The sequence below is a fragment of the Elephantulus edwardii genome, unplaced genomic scaffold, assembly GCF_000299155.1.
Source record: "Elephantulus edwardii isolate Elephantulus edwardi_28Jun2011 unplaced genomic scaffold, EleEdw1.0 scaffold00045, whole genome shotgun sequence".
In the NCBI taxonomy this organism is placed as follows: Eukaryota; Metazoa; Chordata; class Mammalia; order Macroscelidea; family Macroscelididae; genus Elephantulus; species Elephantulus edwardii.
This window is the reverse complement of record NW_006399795.1, coordinates 17179098-17202547: the sequence shown is the minus strand read 5'-3', so window position 1 is coordinate 17202547 and position 23450 is coordinate 17179098. Positions and strand designations below refer to the sequence as shown.

Below are 23450 nucleotides of genomic sequence, written 5' to 3'. Positions count from 1 at the left end.
TCCAGGTTCTGGGAACAGTGAGAGCTGTGGGAAGGCAGGCCATTTGGGAGAGCAGTTTGGGCTTAGGCCTGGAAAGTAGGCCCATCTGGGCCAGGTCCCTCTAGGCCTCCCAGCAGCCTGGTGGGCTGTGAGCAGGTGTGGGCAGTGGCAGCCCCACATGGGTGTCAGGAAGTTCTGGGATAGGGAGGCACCCCGTTGTTCATGCACTTGGTTCTGCCCCCCCCCCCTTTCCTACTGAGGCCTAGGTGGAGTGGATGGGTGCTTCCCACAGTTCTTGACTCCCTCCTGGCCCCTTCCTCACCAAGTTTGGGTCTTGGCCCTCAGGACCCCTCCCTGCCCTTCCCCAGCCTGCAGACCCTGGAAGAGGCAGGTCTGGGCGAGAGGCTGGCTTGCTTGGAATCTCCCTTGTGAGGCTAGGGGGAGGGGTCTGCCCAGGTGGGGAGCCCTAGGGCCTTCTCCCTCAGTTGGGGGTTCCTGGTAGGAAGTGGGATCAGGCACTCCCCACGTACAGGAATGGACTTGCCAGCTCTTCTGTCCTGAGAGGCACTGGGGTAGCCCCAGTGTGAAGCCAGGGGGTACACTGGTGGCCAGGGTGGGTGTGGACCTCACTTCCCTTGGGTGACACCCCCCACCCCTTTAGACAGGGAAAAGAAGGAGGGACCAAGCTAGTGGAAATCGCTCTGGGCTTTTTCCAGACTCCCTGCCTGACCCCCATCCTATGCTGGGGTGGGGGCACCTCCATTGTCCTTTACTGTTGGGCCAATGGAAAACTGCCCCACCCCCTGCACAGCCAGTGCTGGGTTGGGTTGAGGCTGGACTCTGTGGGACCAGCCCTTAGAGTATCCACTGAGGGAGATCCGTACCAGGGTCCAGCCTAGGGTCATTCTGGCTGCCCCTCTTTCCTGGAGGATTAACCCCCAAACCTTTGAGAATCAAAGCCTTTCTATCAGCGCAGCAGGAAGGCTGAACAGTTGTAAAACAGGCTGTCCCTTTGTCCCTTGCCACCACCTGTGGGAACCTGGCTGCTCAATTCAGAGGCCATGGGCTCTCCCCCTCCTACTCTGGGTCCTGATTATCTGCGTGGGTAGGGACCCCACAGGAATAGTTGCCAGGCTTGATAGGACTGAGAACGACGCCCCTTCCTGTCCCGGACCCCTGTTGGGATGGAGAAACGGCTGGTTCTGGCTCTGGGGACTCCTAGGGCTGGGGGTTGGCCTCGCATAGGTACTACCCCCGCCCAAGTACCACCCACCTCGGGACAGCTGGAAGGCTCACAGGGTGGGGCCGATGTTGGAGGTGCTGCCCACCTCGGTTCAGGGAGGGGACACTTTCAAGTCCCTAGTGAGGCAGGACTGGCAGCTGGGCTGAGGGGATAAGAGGCCGGAGATAGCGCGTCCAGTGGGGAGGGAAGCAAGCTCCGCCTCCAAGGACCTCCCCTCAGCACAGATCCTGAGAACTTCCTCTGAGGAAGGCCCCCTGCCAAGGGCTGCTTACAGCTGGGACCCTGGGAAGGGGGAACCCGGCCCCTCCCAGCTCCCAGCCCAGCCCCCAGATTCTCCCCCACAGAGTGGAGGCGTGGGAGAGGAGGAGCTCTGTACTCAAAGGCAACCGGCTGTTTCCAGCTGTAAGTGGCTGCCTATCCTGTGCACTCTTTGGATCTATGTGTGTCTGGGCTGTGTGCGCGCGCACACGCGCATGTGCTCATGTGGGCCTGCATGGTTTCTACATGTGTGTGCAACTGTGTGCCTGCACGAGGGTCCTGCACTCTGGGAGGAACACAGCTGTGCATGCTGGAGTTCTGCTTGTGATTGTGGGGTCCAGGTCCTGGTTGGCCCTTACTTCCTGGCCCAGGTGTGTACTGACAGGTGTAAGGCCAGTGGACCAGGATAGGTCAGCTAGCTCAAGGGCCAGCATCCATGCAAGGCCTCACCCCTGCCCTGTGGTCCAGCTCTGCCTTGTGGAACAGCTGTACCTGTGCCTGGCAATGAGCCAGGCCAGACTTGGGCGTGACCCCTAACAACACCTGGGATTTACCGCAGTGGTTTCTCAGTGTCCAGCGGGGGTGACCCCAGCTGTCAAATACAGTGACAAGAACACTGTCAGGCCTTTTCTCTTGATCTCCTTTCAAGGAAGAAGGTCTGAACTTTGAGGATGTAACTTTCTAATAAATCTATCATTACTATTTACTCTCTCAACCCCCCCCCCAAAAAAAATCCCCAAACCCCCTTACATGTGAGGTGTGACAGTGTGGTGATAAGAGTCTTCAGTTTCTGTCACCCTAACATGCCTGCTGGATTCTGAGCGAGGTGGTCCCTTCTGCAGGTGAAGGCATAGGTCTGGCCTGAGGTGACCTCAAGCAGCTAACCCTTCCTTAGCAGTCTTCTTGTGCCCTCACACTGGGAGAAGCCTGGAGCTCTGGGCAGCCTCTGGGGGGCATCTGTCCACATATGAGACTTCATGTACATCTGGCTGAGTGAGGATGGGGAACAGGTGTTCATTCTACTGCTCTCCTTGGGGCTGGAAGGCTCAGGTGTGGAGGCTCCTATCCCTTCACCTGTCCAGGCTCTGGTGCTGCCTCAGCAGGGTCTGCTGAGGTCCTGAGTGCAGTGGGTGGGGTTTACCAGGGAGGCCAGGCATGAGTTATGCATTGAAGGGGAGTGGAGGGTTTATGAGCACAAAGAGGCATCGGGGCCAGTCGGGGCCTGTGGGTGTGCTGCAGTGGAGAGGCCTGGGAGCAGATATTTGCTCTTCACTTTGCGTCTGGGGCACTAGGTTCTGCCAGTTTCCCTCCACAATGCCAGGCACTGCTGCCCTCCCCTCTTTCCTACATCTGTATTTCCTGCTCTGCTGTGTCATGGGCATTTCAGGCTCCACCTTTTCCTGCTTCTCCTGGTCACAGTGGGCATGGAGGTGCACCCTCCTATCCCCTCACCCACCTCCTGTGACTCCTGCACTTTCTACATGGCCTCTCAGCAGGGCCACCAGCTCTCCTGAGTCACCCGGGGCACTCACCTGGACCACACCCTGGTGCCTGGAGGGAGCTTTTCATGTCCTCTTGGGCTAAAGTGGCTGTCCCGGCTGCCAGGGAGGGAGGGGCAGAGGCTGACCCTGCCCACCCTTTTCTCAGGTCTCCTAAATGGCGCCCCCTGCTGGCTGCACCCTTTCCCAGAAGGCCTTCTCACCTGTCCTGCACCTGCTTATCCACCTTGCCTCTTGCCAGGGTCACTCCCTGGCTTCACCATGCAGTCCTCTCTGACCTCCTGCAGCTTCCCCTGCCCTTCTGCACCTGCAGACTTCCCACTCACATCTCTGCCTGGGCACCCCTCTTTTCCATCACTCAGCTCTCTGCTCTTGGACCCTTCAATATGGAGCTGGTAGGGGCTGTGCCCATCTCACTTGAGTTTTTTCTGAAATTGTAATGTAACCCTTGATGGTCAGGAACTTCTGGAGCACAGGACGAACTTCCTTCACTTGGCCTGGGGGAGGGACCTCAGTGATGCAGTTAGAGGAGTGTGGTGGGCCCTGGCTGGGGGGGGGGGCTTATTAAGTTGGTGGAGGAATATGTGGCCTGGGAAGGAGGGTGTCTCCATGAGCCCCTTCCCACCGTCCTGTTTTAGCCAAAGACCCTGCCAAGCAGGTTTTGCTGCTAGGCTTTAGAGTCACACTGAAACCAGGTGACAGAGCTGGTGGGCCCCTGGGCCTCAGGGGTGGACTGGGCAGAGCAGGGGGAGGCCTAAAAGAAAGCGCATACACACACATCCCCACTGGGGTCCATCAAAAGCACCGTCTCAGCCTCACCTGAGGACAGTGGGCCACTGAGGGACCTGGGGCTGCTGAGGAAGACACCATTCTAAAGGCCAGCCTTCCCCTGGTGGCTGACTGGGCCCAGCAGGGCCTCCCTGCAGTGAAACGCCCATTGTCCACTGAGGGGGAGGGGGAGGGGACTCTACAGCCTGAGACCGGACACCGGGAGGCCCCAGACGAGGGAGCTGCTCTCCCGCCCCTCATCTCCCCCGCCCCCACCTAGGCAGCCAGGCACCTGTGACTTGGGGTGGTTTCCAGGTCCTGTGGGGGAGGGTGGCAGGTCCCCAGGTCCGGTCTGACCCAAGGCCAACATAGAGAGATGGGGGAGGTGAGGAAGTGGAGGCACAGGGCAGGCGTAGACCCTGTGTTATAGGGTATGTGCTTGGGACAGCCCTAGCCCCTCCTCCAGGCCCTCTGTGGGCTAGATCCAAAAACCAGACCCGCACTGCCATCCTCTCAGTAAAAAGGGGAGGAGGGACATCTGCATGTGAAAGGGACCCTTGGTTGCCAGGGGACTTTGCTCCTCACCCATCCCCCACTGCCTTCTCTAGGCCAGAGAACTACCTGGTGGTATTTCTGAACCTGTGTGTGCCCCGTGTAGACACGCTCTATATGTGTGTGCTGGCAGGTGCACATGTAAGGGACATCTGTGTGTGTACTGGGTGTGAAGGGACACGCTGTATGCTTTCTAACAGGTGTAGGTATGAGAGGAGGCATCCTGTGTGTGTCATCACATGATAGAGGGATGTGTATGTGTGAGAGAGACACTGTACTGTGGGTACACTATGCATACAGAGGAGACAGCATGCTAACGTAACAGGTGTGTGCTTGTGTATACCAAACGTCAACAGCAGAGTGTAGTTGGGGGGTTGGAGGGAATGCTGTATATGTGCGTTTGTGTGTGTGTGTGTGTGTGTGTGTGTGTGTGTGTGTGACCTACTGCCTGTGCAGATCTGGGTGAGCAGGTGTATGTGTGCATCTGTGCAAGTGTGAGGCTGGAAGGCCCAGTGGTGCACACATGATTGCAGGGAGTGTGAGCCCAGCCTGGCCCTCCCTCAGAGCATCCTCTGTTCCACTGGGGATCAGAGCCTGCTTGGGGCTGCTCAGGACTGAAGGATTTTGGGTCTGAAGATCCCAAAATAGACCAAGTAGACTGCGCTCCCCTCCCCCCATGGGCCTGGGGCCTCAATGGCTCTTTGTCTGCCGGTAGGTCCCCGCCCCTGTGGGGGGCTCAGACACTGACTGGGGCTAGGCGGGGCCAGGCTACTGCCATTTCTCCTCCACAGCTATCCCTGCTTGCCTAACCTCACCCCAATAGTCTAAGCCAAGTAGACTTCCCACCCAGAGGACCCCAACACACACCCACGCCCCAGTTCATCTAGGATCCCATCAAGAGTACCCAGGCTCCACACATACCTCGATTAGTCTGAGACTCCACTCAGAGCACCCAGTCTAGCAGACCTCCCCCTCCCAACACACAGATCTCCCAACACACCTCCACTCCCCAGTTTATCTAGGATCCCATCAAGAGCGCCCAGCCGCCGGACTCCCCCACTCCCAGCCTGGTCCGCCTTTCTTCCCTGGCCCAGTTTGCCTTTCTCTCCCGCAGGGCAGCCCTTGAAGTCCCACAGCTGCCGTGGCGGCAGCAGCAGACACAGTTCCAGCGTGCAGGGTCAGGCACGCAGGCCCTGGGTGGCGTGTGGCCAGGAGGCTTGGCTGTGTTTGGAGCCAGAAAGTTCTTAGTTTGAGGGGCCTCTTTGAGACAGCCCCTCCCCCACATTGGCAAGGGGTAGCTGCAGTCACAGGCAATGAGACTCTGCTGCCTGGGCTTCCCCAAGTGGGGAGGGGTGAGACCAGCCAGGGGTCGTGCAGGTGCCAAGGTGCCATTGTAGCCGGAGGGTTGTGTGCAGAGTGAGGGAGATATCTGGGGGCCTGAGGAAGAAGCCCCCAGCCTGGGCGGTTTCCAAGAGGCAGGGCGCAGTGCGCTTTTCCCAAGATAGAATCGGGGTGGGGGGGACCATTGCAGGGGGTGGGGGGGGCAGGTTACCCAGCAACAGCAATTTGGTCAGATGAAGGCCCTCCTTACCTTCATGCCAGCCCTTCCCCAGAGGCCTGAGAGTGTTCAGGAGGGTTTGTGTTATGTGTGTGTGTGTGCATGTGTAAATATGAGCACGTGAATGTGAGCAGATTAGTGCAAGTATGCATGCATGTATGTGAAGTGTGAGTGTGAGTGTGAAACTATAAGAGTAAGTGCATTTGTGAGCAGTGATGTGTGAGTGTGTCAGCATGTGAAGGTGTGTGTAGGCGTGAGTCAGGAGTGTGATAGCGTTGAGTACACATGAGTGTGCAACTGTGTACACGTGAGAAGATGTGTGCAAGGTTGTACATGAGTGTGGGTGTGCAGGTAAGCATGTGGATGTGAATGTATAGAACGGTGTATATGTGCACTATGCTTTAGGAGGAACAAATGAGTAAATGTGGGTGCACACCTGTAATTGTGGGGAAAGAAGTGTGAATGTGAGAAGATGCATGCAAGTGTATGCACAGAAATGTGAGTGTATAAATAAATGATGGGTGTATATGTGGATATTAATACAAGTATGTTCTTGCTATTGTTAGGTGTTCTCAAGTTGAACGTGATCCATAATGACCCTATGAACAACAGAGCTGAACCCTGTCCTACCCTGTGCCATCCTCACACTTCCTGCCACACTAGAGCCCATTGCAGCAGTCACTGTGTCAATCCACCTGGTTAAGGGTCTTCCTCTCCTTCGCTGACCCTCTGCCTTCCTGAGCATTGTGTCCTTTCCAAGGAATAGCCCCTCCTAGCCAGGAAATTATTGCCATGGGAAAGTCTGCTATTAGGGACCTCTCCAAAGTACTGAAGAGCAATAGTGTCTCTCTGGAGACTAATGTGTGTCTGATACAGGCCATGGTCTTCACAATCACTTGTTATGCATCAGAGAGTTGGACAATGACCAAGGAGGATAGAAGGAGAATTGATGCCTTTGAGCTGTGGTGCTGGAGAAGAGTATTGAGAATACCATGGACTGCTAGGAAAACAAACCAATTCATCCCGGAAAGGGTTAAACCGGGCGGCTCCTTGGAGGCAAGGATTCTGAGGCTCCATCATACTTTGGACATGTTGTAAGGAGGGACAGGTCCATCATGCTTGGGAGGGTGGAGGGACAGCGCAGGAGAGGAAGGCCCTCTATGAGGTGGATTGATTCAGTGACTGGGGTAATCGGGATGGGAATGTCAGAGACAGTGTGATTGGCAGAGTTTAGGGCTGTTGTACATAGGGTCACTATGAGTCTCAAGCAACTCGACAGCACATAACAACAGCAACATGCCAGAAGTATGTGAGGCGAAGCTTTATCACCTTTGCCTCCAAAGAGCACTTTGCCTGCACTTTCTCCAAGTCACTAGGATGCAAGTGAATATATGTATATGAGCGTGCAAATGTGTGGTTGCCTGTGTGCTGCAGGACTGAATATGTGAGCGAGATGATGTGTGGTAAAAGTAAGAGCGAGCATGTGAATGCGTGAGAGTGTGTGATGACTGGGGAAACAGGTCAGCAGCCATGTAAGGGACTAGTCCCAAGGGTTCTGCGATGGAGAGTGCTAGGATGGGGGCCAGGTGCAGCCTGATCTCAGGATGCCTGAAGTCAGGCTGTCCTGTGGACCAGAGGCTGGTGGGATCTAGTGGAGAAGGGAGCATGTGGACAGAGGTCATTGCAGAATATGTATGTAAGCATGGCCAGGACCAGGTAGGAGGGCTCATAGGTGCCCAGGTCCTTCCCAGAAGCCTCTGGGCTGTGTGTGGCTATTTTGCAGGTGGAGGAGCTAGGACAGGGGACAAGTGATTTGTAAGTGTTGGTCTTGGATACTGTCACTGAAGGATCCAGGCCCAGAGGAGTTCAGAGCAGGATGTGCCTGGTGTGGTGAGGACAGGCCAAAGGACTGGACCATGGCTGCAGAAATGGTTCTCAGCCCAGGCTAGCAAGATGGGGGTGATCTGGCCCACCTACTCCAGCTGGGCAGGGAGAGGGCTATCAGGTCAGGGTCACATAAGCTGATTCCTCAGGGGCTCCCAGGTACATGGCCCGCCTACCCCTTTGCCCCCTGCTCTGCTGTGACGTCACGTTGGCAATGTAGCCAGGGAGGCCTCTGGGGGGCGCTCCAGGCTCGCAGGACCCCGGCGTCTATTTGCATACAGCTTGTTTGTATGGAACTCATTTGCATGTTCCTCTGTTGCGGGGGAGTTGGGAGTGGTTTGGGGTGTTGCTGTCAGTTCCTAGGGAAGAGGGTGGGTGTATGGATTTCTAGATCCTTTATCCCATCCCTCCCTCCTGCTTGGACCCCTTTGCTTATTGTTTGTGACCCAGCCAAGTCTTCACCTGTGTGTATGCACCTGCTTCCACCCCCATCCCAACAGGGTGGGGTCAGCAGGAGAGGTACACTAGCAAGCCCCCTTCAGTAACACAACCCACAACTAGGTCCTTCGTGCAGGCCCCATAAAGACCCTCGCGGAGACCCTGCCTCCTGTTGGGTTCCCCAGCAATGCTACCCTCTGACCCCAAAAACAGAAGAGAGGGGAGACAGCCTTTCTCAGCCTGTGCCCTGCCCTCTTCTACTCCGCTTCCTTCCTAGTCATTGTCAGATTACCCAGTAAACAAGGTGAGCACTCATTTACTTGTGTTTACTTAACTAATCTGTAGCGAATAATTTTTCAAATTAATTTTAAAATTTTACTTCTAGGGATGGCTTGACATTTGTCTCTCTCCTGACCCCACAGTCCCTTTGATCTCTATAGAATCTAAGAAAGCCTCTTGTCAAATTTATGGCCCTGGACAGGGACTGAATACCCAGTCCTAATCTGCCGTAGTGTCTTGGTTTTCATAACAGACGTGGTGAAACCCATGTGAAATCTTTCGCTCTTGCTTAATAAATAAACACAAGTACACCCGAGCTTCCTGTGCGTTTTGGGTAATCTGGTCCCCAGGCCCCACCTCTGCCCGACCCCCAGCCCTCACTCACCTCTGCCCCTCGACCTCCCCACCCGCGCACCTCGTTCGCTCCTCTTTGTGCCCCGCCGCCCTCTGCCTAGCGCACCATCCTTCTTGCTCCTCGAGCTGCAACTCCCCGTGGACGCAGGGGTCCCCGGAGGCACCTTCCTTTGTCTGCTCCCCTCCCGCCGCCCTCGGCGCCCGCTGCCCCTCACTCACCGCTGCGCCCGGCTGGGAGACCGCGCTGCTGCCTGGGCGGGATCGGGGCCTCCGCGCGAGACCGGCTCTTTATTCCTCCTCCTGACGCGCGTCGCTGCTCCTCCCGCCCCTGCCATCGCCGCGCCCGCCTCTGCCGGGACTGGAGCCGCCACTGGAGCGCCGCCCGCCGGACCACCGCCTCCCGCCTAGCCCATCCGCGCACCAGGCGCGAGGAGGAGCCTCCCCAGCCTCTCTCTCCAGGGGATCGGCTGGTGGGGCGGGGGGCTCGGAGGCTGTCGGCGACCCCAGAAGACCGGGCAGAGAGGCTAGACAGAAGCAGGGGAGGGTCGTGCACAGCAGGTGTGGCCCTGGCCTTCAGTCCTCTCCGCCTCCCACTGAGCCCTAATTTGGGATTTCTGCTCCTCCCATTAAGGAGCTGGAAGCTGGGGAGGACCCTGTGCCCCAAGTGTGAGCACAGCTGCTGGCCACGCCCTGGCTGGGGGTCCCGACATGGGAGGATTAGCCCCTCAGAGGCCCAAGGGCGCCCCGTGAGGACCTGCCCACCTGCTGCGAGGGTTGCTCGCTGGGGCCGCTAGGCCATGCCTCGGCTGCCGCTGGAGCGGGACCCTCGGCAGCAACGCCGCGTCTCTCTGGTGGTTCGCTACTTCATGGTCCCCTGCAACGTCTGCCTGATCCTGCTGGCCACCGCCACCCTGGGCTTCGCTGTCCTGCTCTTCCTCAGCAATTGTACGTGGCCTTTGGGTGGCCCCAAACTAGAACAGTGGCTTATTCGAGCCCTTGGCCCCTAGGGGTCAGAGGGCAGACAGGGTCCCCAGCATCTTTTGGGGACAGGGTCCTCGGCCACTGAGGTCTGCCCAGGGCTGTCAGGAGCTGACCTTCCTTTATGGGGAGCAACTTTCTGCTGGAGTTGGGAAGGGCGGGGCCAGCTTCACTGGGGGGGTGGGTGGAATGGGGCATGCACTTCACCGCGGGGCTGGGCTGGCAGGTGGTGGGCCATGACCCTGCAGCTGGAGGGGCAGAGACAAATGAGAGCCTACCTGTCCGTGGGGGTCTGGGCCTGGATCATGTGGCTTCCTGGCCTCCCTATTCTGGACATCATCCGATGTTGGGTCTGGGGAAAGGGTGCTGCTATTAGACAAGGGAAGGACATGGACGATGGGGCATGAGAGGCTGGGGTGCGGTATGACAGCAGAGATGGGAGAGTGGGGTGTGACGGGGCATGGGAGGGGGTTTGTGACTGGGGGATGAGGGATGAAGGGGTCATAGAAGTGAGGGCATAGAAGATAGGGGATAGGTGGGTAGGTCAGGAGAGTAAGGTGTGAATGAGAAGCTGGAAGACAGGTTGTGGGGGGCTAGAGATGGAGGGTGGGGTATAGAGGCTGGAGGGATGGGGGCACTAGGGCAGGTTGTAATTAATGGACGGTGAGTGAGAGTGGCCAGTGACATGGAGGGACCAAGATGGGGTTAGCCCTGTAAGGACCAGCTTCAACTCAGGTCTCTAACTGAGAAATTTGTTTCTTCCAGATAAACCTGGGTCCCACTTCACACCAGCAATCCCGACGCCCCCAGACGGTGAGTGGAAGACTCTGCTAGAGCTTGGGGTGGGGGTCCTGTCCCTTCACAGGCAGTGCTCACTCTTGGGGTTCGAAGACTGTTCTTAGGGCATAAAAGGGTGTGCTTGCTGGTGGGGGGCTGCATAAGGAATTTTGGTCATCCTGGGAGTCCCCAGCTGAGGGGCCAGGGGAGGAGCTTGGGACGTCATTCCCTTGGCCCACTGGGTCTCCGCCTCTTCATAGTGAAAGTGGGACCAAGTTCCTGGAACCCTGTCTGCACAGGATGTCTGAGCCTGAGAGGATCTCAGATAGCTTGTGCAGATGGTAACAGGATCGGACAGCTTTGGTGATGGGTGGAGCTGGGAGCCCTCAGCAAGATGGCCAGCTGTCTGGGGCCGTGCCTGGTGGGTCTGGGGTCTGTCCCTGAGGCTGAGAAGACCTGACTGGGCTGGGGGTGGGGGTGGTTAGGGGCATCCTGGTGATGTAGGGGGCGGGGCTGGCCCTCTTGACCTGCTTTGTGGAGTGGGATTGGCCTCCCTGGAGTCCTGCTGTGTGGAGGCTGCTGCCATTAAGCTAATGTGGACGGGAAGAAAGGAAGCTGTTAATGCCACCACAGGGATGGCGGGAGGGGAGTGGGTGAGGGTGGGGGCGAAGGTCCTGGGGCTTGGGAGCAGGGTTCCTGCCTTGCCTCCCTCCTCACTGGACCCTCCTAGGTTTGCCCTCAGGCCCAGCCCATCACTGGAGCACTTTGCCAGGCAGCAGGTGGGTCCTGCTCAGGCACACAGTTTTCATCAGCATTGTGCCACGGAAACCCTGGGCTCTTCCTGGTTGTTCCCTAGTTTGCATAATTAGTTGGAATTACTTCCTGCATTTTGGCATGGGGGATTTGGGACTGGGTCAGGGACTCTCTCTTCCTTTGTCCCTTGGCCCTGTCATAGCTTTATGCCTAAGGTTTCCTGTGTTCTCTGTCAGTTCTGGGCTGCAGCTGGGGAGCCCCAGACTCCCCCTCCCCCTGCCACAGAACCTTCTAAGCTGCCCTTCTAAGCCCCCATGGACCCCTCAGATCCCCAAGGTTGGCCCTGTGGACTGGCCTATGGAAGAGACCTGTCTACAGGGCCAGTTACTTGAGGGCAATAATGAGGGCATGTGACTCTGGGGCCTCTACCGTGGGGCGTTTTCCTCTTCCCCTTCCCCTTCATGGACCAGGCAGCTTGGGAATTTAGTACATGAGAGTGGAGGTTACAAGGACCCTCGCTTAGCCCAGACACCAATCCCCTCCCCTGCAGCCCCGGCACAAGGTGGGGGCAGCCAGGCCAGTGTGGCTCAGACAAATCAGGTCTGGAGGCCATTCCACAGCAGCGTTTCGGGTCCCAGGGCAGGGAAGTTATGCAGTACTGATTCTCAGAGGCGGCGGACAAGAAGCCTGCAGCTTTCTAGATTTAGATCTGGGTTCGGGAGCGAGGCCACCCTTCCTTTTCCCAACATCCATAATTCCCCTCCCCTGGAGTCCCAAACTCTGATGTGCTCTCTCTGGTTCTTTACACAAACCCCCTCCCTGTAGGGACACACCATTCACTGCACACATGTAGACAGCTACGTGCCAGGATGTCACCACACACCCCAACACAACATGCTTGTGGCCGAGGCGGGGCTGGGGCATCCTACTCCGTCCTCTCCCCACCCTAGACCAGGAGGTAGTTAAATATAGCCCTCGCCAACGGGCCGGCTATAAAAAGCCACTGCCGCCTACAGCACCGCAAGGAGGCCTCAGTACGGGCACGCGGGGAGCAGTACTGCAGCGGGCGTGAGAGGCACGGAAACTCGGGGGCTGAGTGGCCAGGGAATCTTCAAGAGGCTGGGCTGAGAGGGGGCTCATGGCAGGGTCCAGAAGTGACCTCACAGCTCGACAGATGCGAGTGCCCACCTTGGCCACGGGCATTGGGGGCTATGAGTGGGTGTATGGACCCGAGTGACTACCATTTACAGCAACTTGATCATGTCAAGTGACTTTATTTTATCTTTGTTTTCTCCTCTATAAAATGGGTATATGTTTTTCTGTGTGTGTGTGTGTGTGTGTGTGTGTGTGTGTGTGTGTACACATACACATGATGGTATGTAAACGAATTAAGATATGACATGGAGAAGAGGGATTGGAACTTGCAGGAATTGGCTCCTGTGATCATCTGTGTGTATATGTGTACATGTGTGTGAGTGAAAGCATTTATGTGTGCCTGTATTTTGTGTGTAGCTGTGTGTGTGCATTTGTGGATATGTATGTGTCTGTGTGTAGTCTGGATGTGCACAAATTTCTCTTCCATCTGGAAATTTGTGTCTCTCTTCTCTAGTCCACAGAAGAATGGGAAGGCTTCCTGGAGGTGGTGATTTCGGAGCTAAATCTTGGGAAGGAGAAGATGCTGTTTGGGACAGGAAAGGGGTAGAATATTCCGTGTAGGACAGAACCCCCCTGCATGACCAGAAAACTGCTGCCCTAACGGGGAGGGTGAGAAACGCGGGACTGCCCCTTCCTGTCTGACTTGGAGGGCCAGGGCCCAAACCTTGGCTCTTGTTCCCCGAGCACCCTGGGCCCCTCTTTCCCCCCTCTTCCACATCCAGTCTGGCAGCCAGGTGTCTTACTCTATGCCCAGCCTATCTGACTTCCTGCCTGCATCCCCACCCTCCACACCGGACTGGAGACCCAGCCAGCCATACTGGTACCCTCTGCTGCTGCTGCCCACTTCCTGCCAGCTACTGCTCGTATCCAGCTTGGATACCTGGTCTGGACTCCCTTGTCCTCTAGAATGGGTCCTGCTGTGCTGCCTGCCTCTGTCATAATCACTTTCGCTCCCAGACCATCTTGGGGAAGTAGGGATCAGGACCACACTGGTCATCAAAGTCAGGTGTCCTTAGACATGGGCTAAGTGTAGGGAGAGAAGTCTGGCTGGATCTCTGTGTCGCTGGCCACTGGAGCCTTGGTGGGGAGATGAGGTGACCAGAGAGAGAGATGGGCCTAGAGACGGGGGAAGCCTGGCTGGCCCAGGGGAAGCAGCTGGTGACAGTCATGGTGGAGCCAACATGGTAACTAGAAGTGTGGTCACCAGATGGCCACCACATGGTGACTGAACAGGGGGGCTCAGTGACCAGGGCATGGTTATCAGGATGTTGTGACGACCAACAGAATATGGTGATTGGTTAAGATGCTGACCAGAGGGCATGGTTACTGGGTGGCATGGTGATTGGTGGTGACTAAGAAAAGTAGTGACCAGGTAGGGTCGTGACTGAATAATATGTGACCGGTAGGTATGGTGAGAGCAGCAGGGAGCAGACACCAAAGGGAGCAGAGTCTTAGCAAGTGTCTCTTGCAGATGGTGTCGGGGTTGGGGCACCAGGGGCCTGGGAGAGGACAAGAGGGAAGTTGTGAAGAGGGGTCAAGGGTGGAGACAGCTTTGAATTTGATCTGAGCTAGGACAGAGAGGATGGTAATGGGGTCAGCAGCTCTCGTCACTGTCACTGTATTAGTGGTCGTTGGTAGCTTACAGTGCACTCGATGCTACATTTTGGGCTCCCTGGGTGCTTTGTGCATTCTGGCTCCGCTTACCTCACATGCAGCTCTCTAGGCAGGTCCTATTGTCCCTGTTTACAGATGAGGCACAACGAGGCAGTAACGACAATTGGTGCAGTCCTGGGGTGGCTTGACACCGTTGGCAAATTACAGGAGATGAAGGGAAGGGAGCCGAGGCAGAAGGTGAAGATCTTCCTCCTCCTTTTGTCAGTGGTCAGGGTGCTGTGAGGATCGGGTTGATGTAGGACCTCAGGGTACGGGGAGTTCTGAGCAGATTCCACCCTGCATCCACCCAGCCTGTGTTGGTGGGGCTGGGATGCTCAGGCAGACACTGCGCAGCCGCCAGCTCCCGGCTGTTGCCATGGCAACTGCTGGCTCCTGGGCTGGTGAAACTCTCGCCCCTCCCCTGGATATGGGGGTGGGGGCACCTTTCCTGCCCTGTTTCCCAAGATAGCTGGGAGGTGGCAGGTGGATGGGGAGCCACACCCTTCTCCCCATGACTTATTGATGGTAATTAGACCCACTTGAACATTTATTGAATCCAGGCAGCTGCAGCTCCTAATGGACCTGCCCCACCCACCGCTGGGTGGCAGCCCAACAGGCGCCAGTAGTGGGTTGGGGTCCTGGAGGACACAGCCTGGCCCTGCCCCTAACCCATCGGAGGCCAGGGAGGGGCTGGCACTCAGCTTAAACGGGTGTGCACATTTCTTTGTCTATTGCTGTTCTCTCCGTTGGCGGAGGTAGCTTGTACATACAAGGGTCTTGGTGTTCCCCAAGTTGAGGACCTCCGGCTGGTCGTAACTTCACTGAACCCACTTCCTGTGCCACCGGATGAGGGTCATAGCAGTCCCTGTTGGACTGGTGTTGAAGTCAGCAGGGCGCTGTGGTCAGGGCTGTCTGTGCCAGCACACTACCCACGAGCTCTCAGCCGGGCTGGTCTTACCTTCGTGCCATGCTAATGAAAATATTTGGGAAGATAAGCGATACTCAGAGACCCTTTCTCCAGAGGCCACTGTGGATGTGTTGGCTTTTGAGTGCTCAGGACCCAGGTGGAGCCAGTAGGATGAGGGAGTTGGGAGGAAGGAGCAGGGTGGGGTGTTGGTGTGGGGTGTGAGTTGGGGGGATGCTCAAGGACTTGGACTGGGGAAGAGGGGACTTTGGGATGCCTGAGAACTTCAGGGAGAGATGCTGCAGTCAGCCTGAGTCTGGGGAGGCTGGAGGGCCAGCTTGGTGCCGTGGGAGAGGCCGTATATCTGAGAGCCACAGAGGCCAGAGAAAGACGTGGATGGTGGAAGAGAATGGCTCTTTCCAAATGCTATGGGGAGAAGAGAAGGGATGACAGAGGCATGGCCCCCTGGGGGTCAGAGCCAGAAAAGTCCTTCCAGAGGGGAGGCACCTGGGAAAGCATGCAAGAGTGGGAAAGGGCATGTGCAGAGGAATGAGGGGCTTGCAGAGGGTGCAGGGAAGCCCTGTGAGGGTGTGCGGGAATGTGCTTGCGTGCAGGAACCTGTGTGGTGTTAGTGTGTGCCAGTCTACGTTGTGTGCATACCTGCAGATAACGTGAGGCACAGGTGAGGAGGAGCAGAGAGAGGTGTGCGTTTGGATTACATGCAGGTGGGCATCCCACGGTGTGAAATCCCCATGAGCACATGTATACAGACGTTTCTGCTGCCCTCGTGATCGGCCTGTGTGCAGCATTTGCGCCTGGCTGGTGTGTGGACATGGTGTGTGGCTCTGTGATGGAGAAGCCCGTGTCTGACCCTCGCACCCCTCTCTCCCCAGCGTGCCGGGGGATGCTGTGTGGCTTTGGTGCCGTGTGTGAGCCGAGTGCAGAGGGCCGGGGGCAAGCGTCCTGCGTGTGTAAGAAGAGTGCCTGCCCCAACGTGGTGGCGCCCGTCTGTGGTTCAGACGCCTCCACGTACAGCAACGAGTGTGAGCTCCAGCGAGCACAGTGCAGCCAGCAGCGCCGCATCCGCCTGCTCAGCCGCGGCCCCTGTGGTGAGTTGAGGCAGGAGTCCAGTGGGGCCGGGTAGGTCTGGCAAGAGGGGGTTTGCTGCAGAGTTGGGCCAGGTGAGGGGCGGGGCCTGGCTCAGGGCATTTGAGCCTGGGGGCATCTAGTCAGCAACTGGCAAGGAGACCGAGCTGGTAAACCAAGGCTGAGTGGCACAGGACTCTGATGAATAAGGAACCAGGATCCTGGCATTAGTGAGTGGAGCTGTTAAGGGGTGGGACCTAAAGGCCGAGGTTCATCCTGGAGAGGGTGAAGCCAGGCTGCTCCTTGGAGGCAAGGATTCTGAGGCTCCGTCTGACATACTTTGGGCATGTTGCAAGGAGGGATGAGTCCTTAGAGAGGGACGTCATGTTTGGGAGGGTGGAGGGACAATGCAGGAGAGGAAGACCCTAGATGAGATGGATTTACTCAGTGACTGAGGTAATGAGGGTAGGTGTGTCAGAGACAATAAGGTTGGCACAGGATAGAGCAGGTTTCAGGGCTTTTGTACATAGGGTCACTATGAGTCACAAGTGACTCGAGGGCACATAACAACAAAGGCAGGGATGGTGACTGCACAGTGGATGGAGCTTGGTATTGGGTTAGTGGTCTGCCAGCCTGAATCCCCAGCCCTCTCTGCCCACAGGATCCCGAGACCCCTGCTCCAACGTCACCTGCAGTTTCGGCAGCACCTGCGCCCACTCTGCTGATGGGCAGACAGCCGTGTGCCTGTGCCCTACCTCCTGCCCAGGGACCTCTGAGGGTACCGTGTGTGGCAGCGATGGCACCGACTACCCCAGCGAGTGCCAGCTCCTGCGCCGCGCCTGCGCCCGCCAGGAAAACCTTTTCAAGAAGTTTGATGGCCCTTGTGGTGAGCACGGCTTCTGTGGGTGACATGTAGCTGGTGTGTGCCTGGCGTGTGCAGTCAGAAAAGCAGTTATCTGATGCCAGTCCTTGTCCCCAGACCCCTGCAAGGGCACTGATGACCAGAACCGAATGTGCCGCGTGAACCCTCGGACGCGGAAGACAGAGATGCTCCTTCTGCCCGAGAGCTGCCCCCCTCGGCAGACACCTGTGTGTGGTGACGATGGCATCACCTATGACAACGACTGTGTGATGGGCCGCACTGGCGCCACCCGGGGCATCCTCCTCCAGAAAGTTCGCTCTGGCCAGTGCCATTCACGAGGTGGGCGTGGTTTGGGTGGAGGACAATGATTCCCTGTACACAGGAGGACCCTCCCCACCCCCCACTTCCTTGAACTTGAGATTGGACAGTTCAGTAATATCCTTGCCCCACCCTACCTCACCTCCTAGACCAGTGCCCGGAGCCCTGCCAGTTCCATGCTGTGTGCCTGTCCCGCCGGGGCCGCCCCCGCTGCTCCTGCGACCGAGTCACATGTGATGGCGCCTACCAGCCTCTGTGTACCCAGGATGGGCACACGTATGACAACGAGTGCTGGCTCCATCAGGCTGAGTGCCAGCAGCAGCGCACCATCCCTGTGAGGCACCGGGGCCCGTGTGGTGAGCGCCTGCCCCGCCTGCACCCTCCTGGATCCACAGAAGTCCCTGTGGTCCCTCATCACATGCCATCTGCATCTGTATCACACCCTCCCTGGGTCTCGGGTGTTTGGGACGAGGTCATAAACGGGGTGCCTGGGATGCTTCAGAGGCAGAGAAGGGGACAGGGAAGTGGGCCCTTGTACAGGCCCACTGCTGCCTTCGAATTCTCTTGTCACTGTCTACCTACTCTGTGCTGTAACCTAAGAGGTTGGTCGGGGGTGGACGTGACAGGGCCACACGCCCTCTTAGGGAGCAGAGTCTGGGACTGGGCTTGGAGCTGTCCTGCGTGGGCCAGGGCAGGGGCATCTCTGCCCCACCACCCCTTCCTTTTGTCCTGGGTGGGTGGTCTGTCTTTTTCCTGTCTTCTTCTTGTCTGTTTGTCTCTGCCCCTTTGGGCCTTCCTCCCCTCTCGGCTCCGCCTCTTGTGTCTTCCAGCCGACCAGCTGGCAGGAGGAGGTGCCAAGCCTGCACCCGGGAGCCCACAGCCCGAGGTCGGCCCCTGGCGCGGCAGGGGGGAGGGGTGCTCGCTGCTGCCTGGCCTTGCAGTCCCTAGAGCAAGTTGACAGACACGCCCCCTCCCCATGTGGCCCTGGGTGTGACTCCAGGGAGTCCCCTGCCCACAAGGGAGAGCCCCCTGCAAGGGGTGTCAGGGACTGAGGGTGAGGTCGAATGGGCTGGCTAGCCCCTCCCTACAGCCTTGATTGGCCATCAGAAAGCTCCCTGTGTCTGGGGACAGCTGCTCACACCTCACGCCCAGGGCTGCAGCCAGTGATGCTTAGAACTGTGTCCCTGTCTGTCTGTCTGTCTGTCTGTTTCTGTACCTCTCTCAGCTGTGTCCTGTGCATCTGGCCCCTCTCCCTGGCCCACGCTCGTCCGCTGCCGTCCCCCACTCAGGAGGGTCTGCTTTGTGGCGGGGGGAGGCTTTATCCCTAGTGAGGTGCAGGGTCGCCAAGTGCCACGTCTGTCCTCAGGCCAGCCCCCATCCCCCTGCCTTGGGGTCCAGTGTCCTCTTGGGGCAACATGTGTTGTGAAGAACGGCGAGGCTGCATGTGAGTGCTCCCAGGTGTGCTCCGGTATCTACGACCCCGTATGCGGCAGCGATGGTGTCACGTATACCAGCATGTGTGAGCTGGAAACCACAGCCTGCATTCTCAGCCGAGACATCCGAGTGGCACGCAAGGGGCCTTGTGGTCAGTGGTGGGGAGAGAGATTTGGGCAGGGCTTAGGGGACATGAAGCTCCTGGCCAAGTGGTGATGGAGCTGCCTTCCCAGACCGCTGTGGGAAGTGCCAGTTCGGAGCCCTGTGTGAGGCTGAGACGGGACGCTGTGTGTGCCCCTCTGAGTGCGTGGCCTCGGCCCAGCCCGTGTGCGGTTCTGATGGACGCACCTATGCCAGCGAGTGTGAACTGCATGTGGCCGCCTGCACCCACCAGATCAACCTTCAGGTGGCCTCAGTCGGACACTGCCGTGAGTACCTGGGACTGCTGGACAGTGGGCACTCCCTCTGGGCCCTCTGGCCCAGCTGACCCAGCTCTTTGCCTGCAGAAGCCTGTGGTGATGTGGTGTGCGCCTTTGGGGCCGTGTGCTCAGCAGGGCAGTGTGTGTGTCCTCGGTGTGAACACCCCCCACCTGGCCCTGTGTGTGGCACTGACGGTGTCACCTACCGTAGCGTGTGTGAGCTCCGAGAGGCGTCCTGTCAGCAGCAGACACACATCGAGGAGGCCCGAGCAGGGCCCTGTGAACTGAGTAGGTCTTGGGGGCCACTGGGGGGGACTGTGCACACGAGTTAGAACCATGCAGTGACTCCCTGTCCCTCCTTCCGCACAGCCGAGTGTGGTTCAGGAGGCTCGGGCTCCGGGGAGGATGGTGAGTGTGAACCTGAGCTGTGCCGGCAGCGTGGTGGCATCTGGGATGAAGACTCAGAGGATGGGCCGTGTGTCTGTGACTTCAGCTGCCAAGGTGTCCAGCAGAGCCCGGTGAGGCCCCTCCCCTGGCTCCAGGTGGCCTCAAAAGGGGCCGAGGCTGCCCTCACTGAGTTCCCCCTTCCAGGTCTGTGGCTCTGATGGGGTCACCTACAGCACTGAATGTGAGCTGAAAAAGGCCAGGTGCGAGTCACGGCGGGAATTGTACGTCGCTGCGCAGGGGGCCTGCCGAGGTGAGCTGCTGATGCAGTGCTGAGTGTGTCCCGGCCTGTCCACGTGCAGCCGTCCTGTGTTCCTTGGGTGTGCATGTTCCGCAGTGGGGGCCTGCACACAGGGACGTGCACGCGTATTTGTCCAGCTGCAGCATACACACCATGTGCCTGCCACCTGCTGAGTCTCTAAGTGGGCCCAGCCTGGATGTAGCAAACTGAGCAAAACCTTATTTCTTGGGGGTTAAAGGAGAGTCCTGGTGACTTAGTAAGCATGTCATGTCCATTTTACACAGATGTGTACACACTTGTGCGTGATTTCTAGGTTATATGAATGCCTGCACCGGCTTTCATGTGCGTGTGTGTGCTGTTTGTGTGTGCAGAGCTTGGGTTAGACGTGTGTGCATGGGACCATGTCCGTCATCATTGGATGTTCCCTGTGTATAGTCTGGTGCAGGGTTAAATGTGTACTGTAAGTGTGTGGTTCCAATAGTAATAGTAGTTACAGTAGTTACCGTTGGCATCAACCAGCCGCACTTAGTGTTCCTCCAGATGCATTCTGTAGACATGCTTCTTTGTTTATGTATCCCACGTGTGTAGATATGCCCTCCTGTGTCACTGGAGTCTTCCTCTGACTACAGGTCCAGGGCCCTCAAGCTTGGTTGGAAGTTGCCATCAGGAGGTTAGGAAGAGTCTGGAGCAGGGACCTCGGCCACAGTGTGAACTCTCTGCTTCTCTCACAGGCCCTACAGCTGCCCCGTTGCCACCTGTGGTTCCTCCACACTGCTCCCAGACTCCCTACGGCTGCTGCCAGGATAATGCCACCGCTGCCCGGGGTGTGGGCCTGGCTGGCTGCCCCAGTGAGTACCCAGTCCCACCCGACCCTAACCCCAGGGAGTTGATGGGCATGTGGCCATGTCTGTTCCCGATCTTACAGGTGTGTGCCAGTGTAACCGGCATGGCTCCTACGGTGGCTCCTGTGACCCGGGTTCTGGCCAGTGCTCCTGCCGCCCCGGTGTTGGTGGTATCAAGTGTGACCGCTGTGAGCCGGGCTTCTGGAACTTCCGAGGCATTGTCACCGAAGGCCGAAGCGGCTGTACCCGTGAGTGACCAAAACCAGTTGTGCATTTGGTGTGTTTTCCCTCATTCTTTGTCACCTGGGCTCTCTGTCCCTCGTAGGCAAGGCCTGGGTGGGTCTCTGCCAGAAGATGAGGACCTTCATTACATGGTCCTGAAGTCAGATTGGCCTCTCCCTGTGCTTACCTCTCAGCATGCAGCTGCCACCCCCAAGGGGCTGTGCGTGACGACTGTGAACAGATGAGCGGGCTGTGCTCCTGTAAGCCTGGGGTGGCAGGTCCCAAGTGTGGACAGTGTCCAGACGGCCGGGCCCTGGGTTCCACTGGCTGTGAAGCAGGTGAGAGCAATACCAGGTACTGGCCAGGCTCCCTGTTCTGAGGTGGGTTCCAGCACGGCATGAGGCTGCCTCAGCTGCAAGGTTTCCTGCATCTGTGCACCCAGATGCCGAAGCGCCCATGAGCTGTGCAGAGACGCACTGCGAGTTTGGTGCCTCCTGTGTAGAGGAAGATGGCTCTGCCCGCTGCGTGTGCCCGACTCTCACGTGTTCAGAAGCCAGTGCCACCAAGGTGAGGGTGGGGACACGAGGGTGATGGCTGTGGCTGTGAAAGAGGTTCAGTCCCTCCAAGCTTCCTTCCCATGTGCCACCACAGGTCTGTGGATCCAATGGTGTCACCTACGGTGATGAGTGTCAGCTGAGGACGATTGCTTGCCGCCAGGGCCTGGATATCTCTGTTCAAAGCCTTGGACCCTGCCAGGGTGAGGTCCTGTATCCAACACTCCAGAACCAACCAGAGGCCATATCTGACATTGACCTCTCACTCCTGCCCTAACTTTGCTCCTCACAGATTCCATCACTCCGACACCTGCAGCTACCCCTGTGCCTGTCACACACAGGGTACTGCTGGCTCCTCCCAGTGCCATCCCTCTGACTCCTAGCAGTACCCCCCGTAGTCGACCCACCCCTCGACCCTCATCACGACCGTGGACCACAGCCAGTGTGCCCCGGACCACAGGCCGCCCGGCACTGACTGTGCCCCCTACAGCCCCCACCACACTGGCCAACCTGGCCACATCAGCCTTTGGTGAATCGGGCAGTGCTGATGGTGGGAGCGGCGATGAGGACCTGAGTGGAGATCTGGAGGCCAGTGGAATTGGCTCTGGGGGTGCGTATGATTACAGGGCATGGACAGGCAAGACCCCTGGAGCACTTGGGGCTTGGCTCAAATTCCATTTTCCCAGGACTGGAGCTCCCTGAGAGTGGTAGTGCTGTGACCCTTGGAGCACCCATTGAGAGAGCTTCCTGCTACAATTCGCCTCTGGGCTGCTGCTCAGATGGCACAACAGCCTCGCTGGACGCAGAGGGCTCCAACTGCCCAGGTGAGTGGGTGGCTGTGGGGCTGGGAAGCCCAGCAAGTCTCTGGATGGCAGCCTAGGCGTGGCTGTCCACAGCTCCTGGCTCTACACACGTGTGGGCATGGTTTTGACCTCTGTCCACTGGTGTGTGGTCTGTCTCTGCACACGTGTGTGCCTAAGACCCTTGGCTAATATGTCTCTCTCGTCATCAGCTGGCCTGGGGCACTGCCCTGAGGAGTCTGTGGTAACTGACACCAGCCCTGTCCAGGGGTCCCCACTAACCTCATCTCCATCTGACTAACCTCCACCTGCCCTGACCCCTGAGTGGCTTGCTGCCCTCAGTACCCAAGGCGGGCTGGGAGGCCAGGTGGCTGCTGGGCAGGACCTTACTACCCCCTTCCCCACAGCCACCAAGGCCTTCCAGGGCGTGCTGGAGCTCGAGGGGGTCGAGGGGCAGGAGCTGTTCTACACCCCCGAGATGGCTGACCCCAAGTCTGAGCTGTTTGGGGAGACTGCCCGTAGCATCGAGAGTGCGGTGAGGATGGGTGGAAGTGGGCAGTTCAGTCCCAGTGAAGATGAGGGGTGGGAGGTGCAAGTAGGACAGCCTGGAAACAGTTTCTAGGCACCCCAGGAGCCATGCTCCCATTCCCTGCCCTCAGCTGGATGACCTCTTCCGGAACTCAGATGTCAAGAAGGACTTCAGGAGCGTGCGCCTGCGGGACCTGGGCCCCGGCAGTTCAGTCCGAGCCATTGTGGATGCCCACTTTGACCCCAGTGAGTCTCTGTCATCCCAGGTCCCTCCCAGGAGGGGGGAGAGTGAGGCTGTGCTCCCACCTCACTGTGCTCAGCCCCACTCTTCCTCAGCTACGACCTTCAAGGCACCGGACGTGGGCCGGGCCTTGCTCAAGCAGATCCAGGCATCCCGACGCACAGCCTTAATGGTAAAGCGGCCACTGCAGGAACATGTGCGCTTCATGGATTTTGGTGAGCACAGCCAGGCCCCGCCCCTTGCCTACCCAGACTAGACACCATTCGTCTTCACCCAGGCCAGGCCCCGCCCCTCCCTCACCAGGCCCGGCCCTGTCCCGCCCACATCAGGCCAGACTAGACACCATTCGTCTTCACCCAGGCCAGGCCCCGCCCCTCCCTCACCAGGCCCGGCCCTGTCCCGCCCACATCAGGCCAGGCCCCGCCCC

General features: G+C 58.1%; 1 protein-coding gene across 1 annotated transcript in view; it reads left to right on the top strand.

The window, feature by feature from the left end:
* AGRN (agrin) overlaps window positions 1–23450 on the top strand; it is a 35822-nt gene that overhangs the window by 5923 nt on the left and 6449 nt on the right. The window contains 20 exon segments of the mRNA XM_006885954.1: window positions 10556–10603; window positions 15926–16141; window positions 16780–17004; window positions 17098–17319; window positions 17448–17654; window positions 18665–18883; window positions 18966–19160; window positions 19239–19439; window positions 19521–19669; window positions 19743–19848; window positions 20568–20684; window positions 20762–20926; window positions 21095–21238; window positions 21343–21467; window positions 21552–21657; window positions 21747–22064; window positions 22141–22278; window positions 22662–22789; window positions 22914–23028; window positions 23119–23238. Coding sequence (XP_006886016.1) covers window positions 10556–10603; window positions 15926–16141; window positions 16780–17004; window positions 17098–17319; window positions 17448–17654; window positions 18665–18883; window positions 18966–19160; window positions 19239–19439; window positions 19521–19669; window positions 19743–19848; window positions 20568–20684; window positions 20762–20926; window positions 21095–21238; window positions 21343–21467; window positions 21552–21657; window positions 21747–22064; window positions 22141–22278; window positions 22662–22789; window positions 22914–23028; window positions 23119–23238 — 3264 coding nt within the window.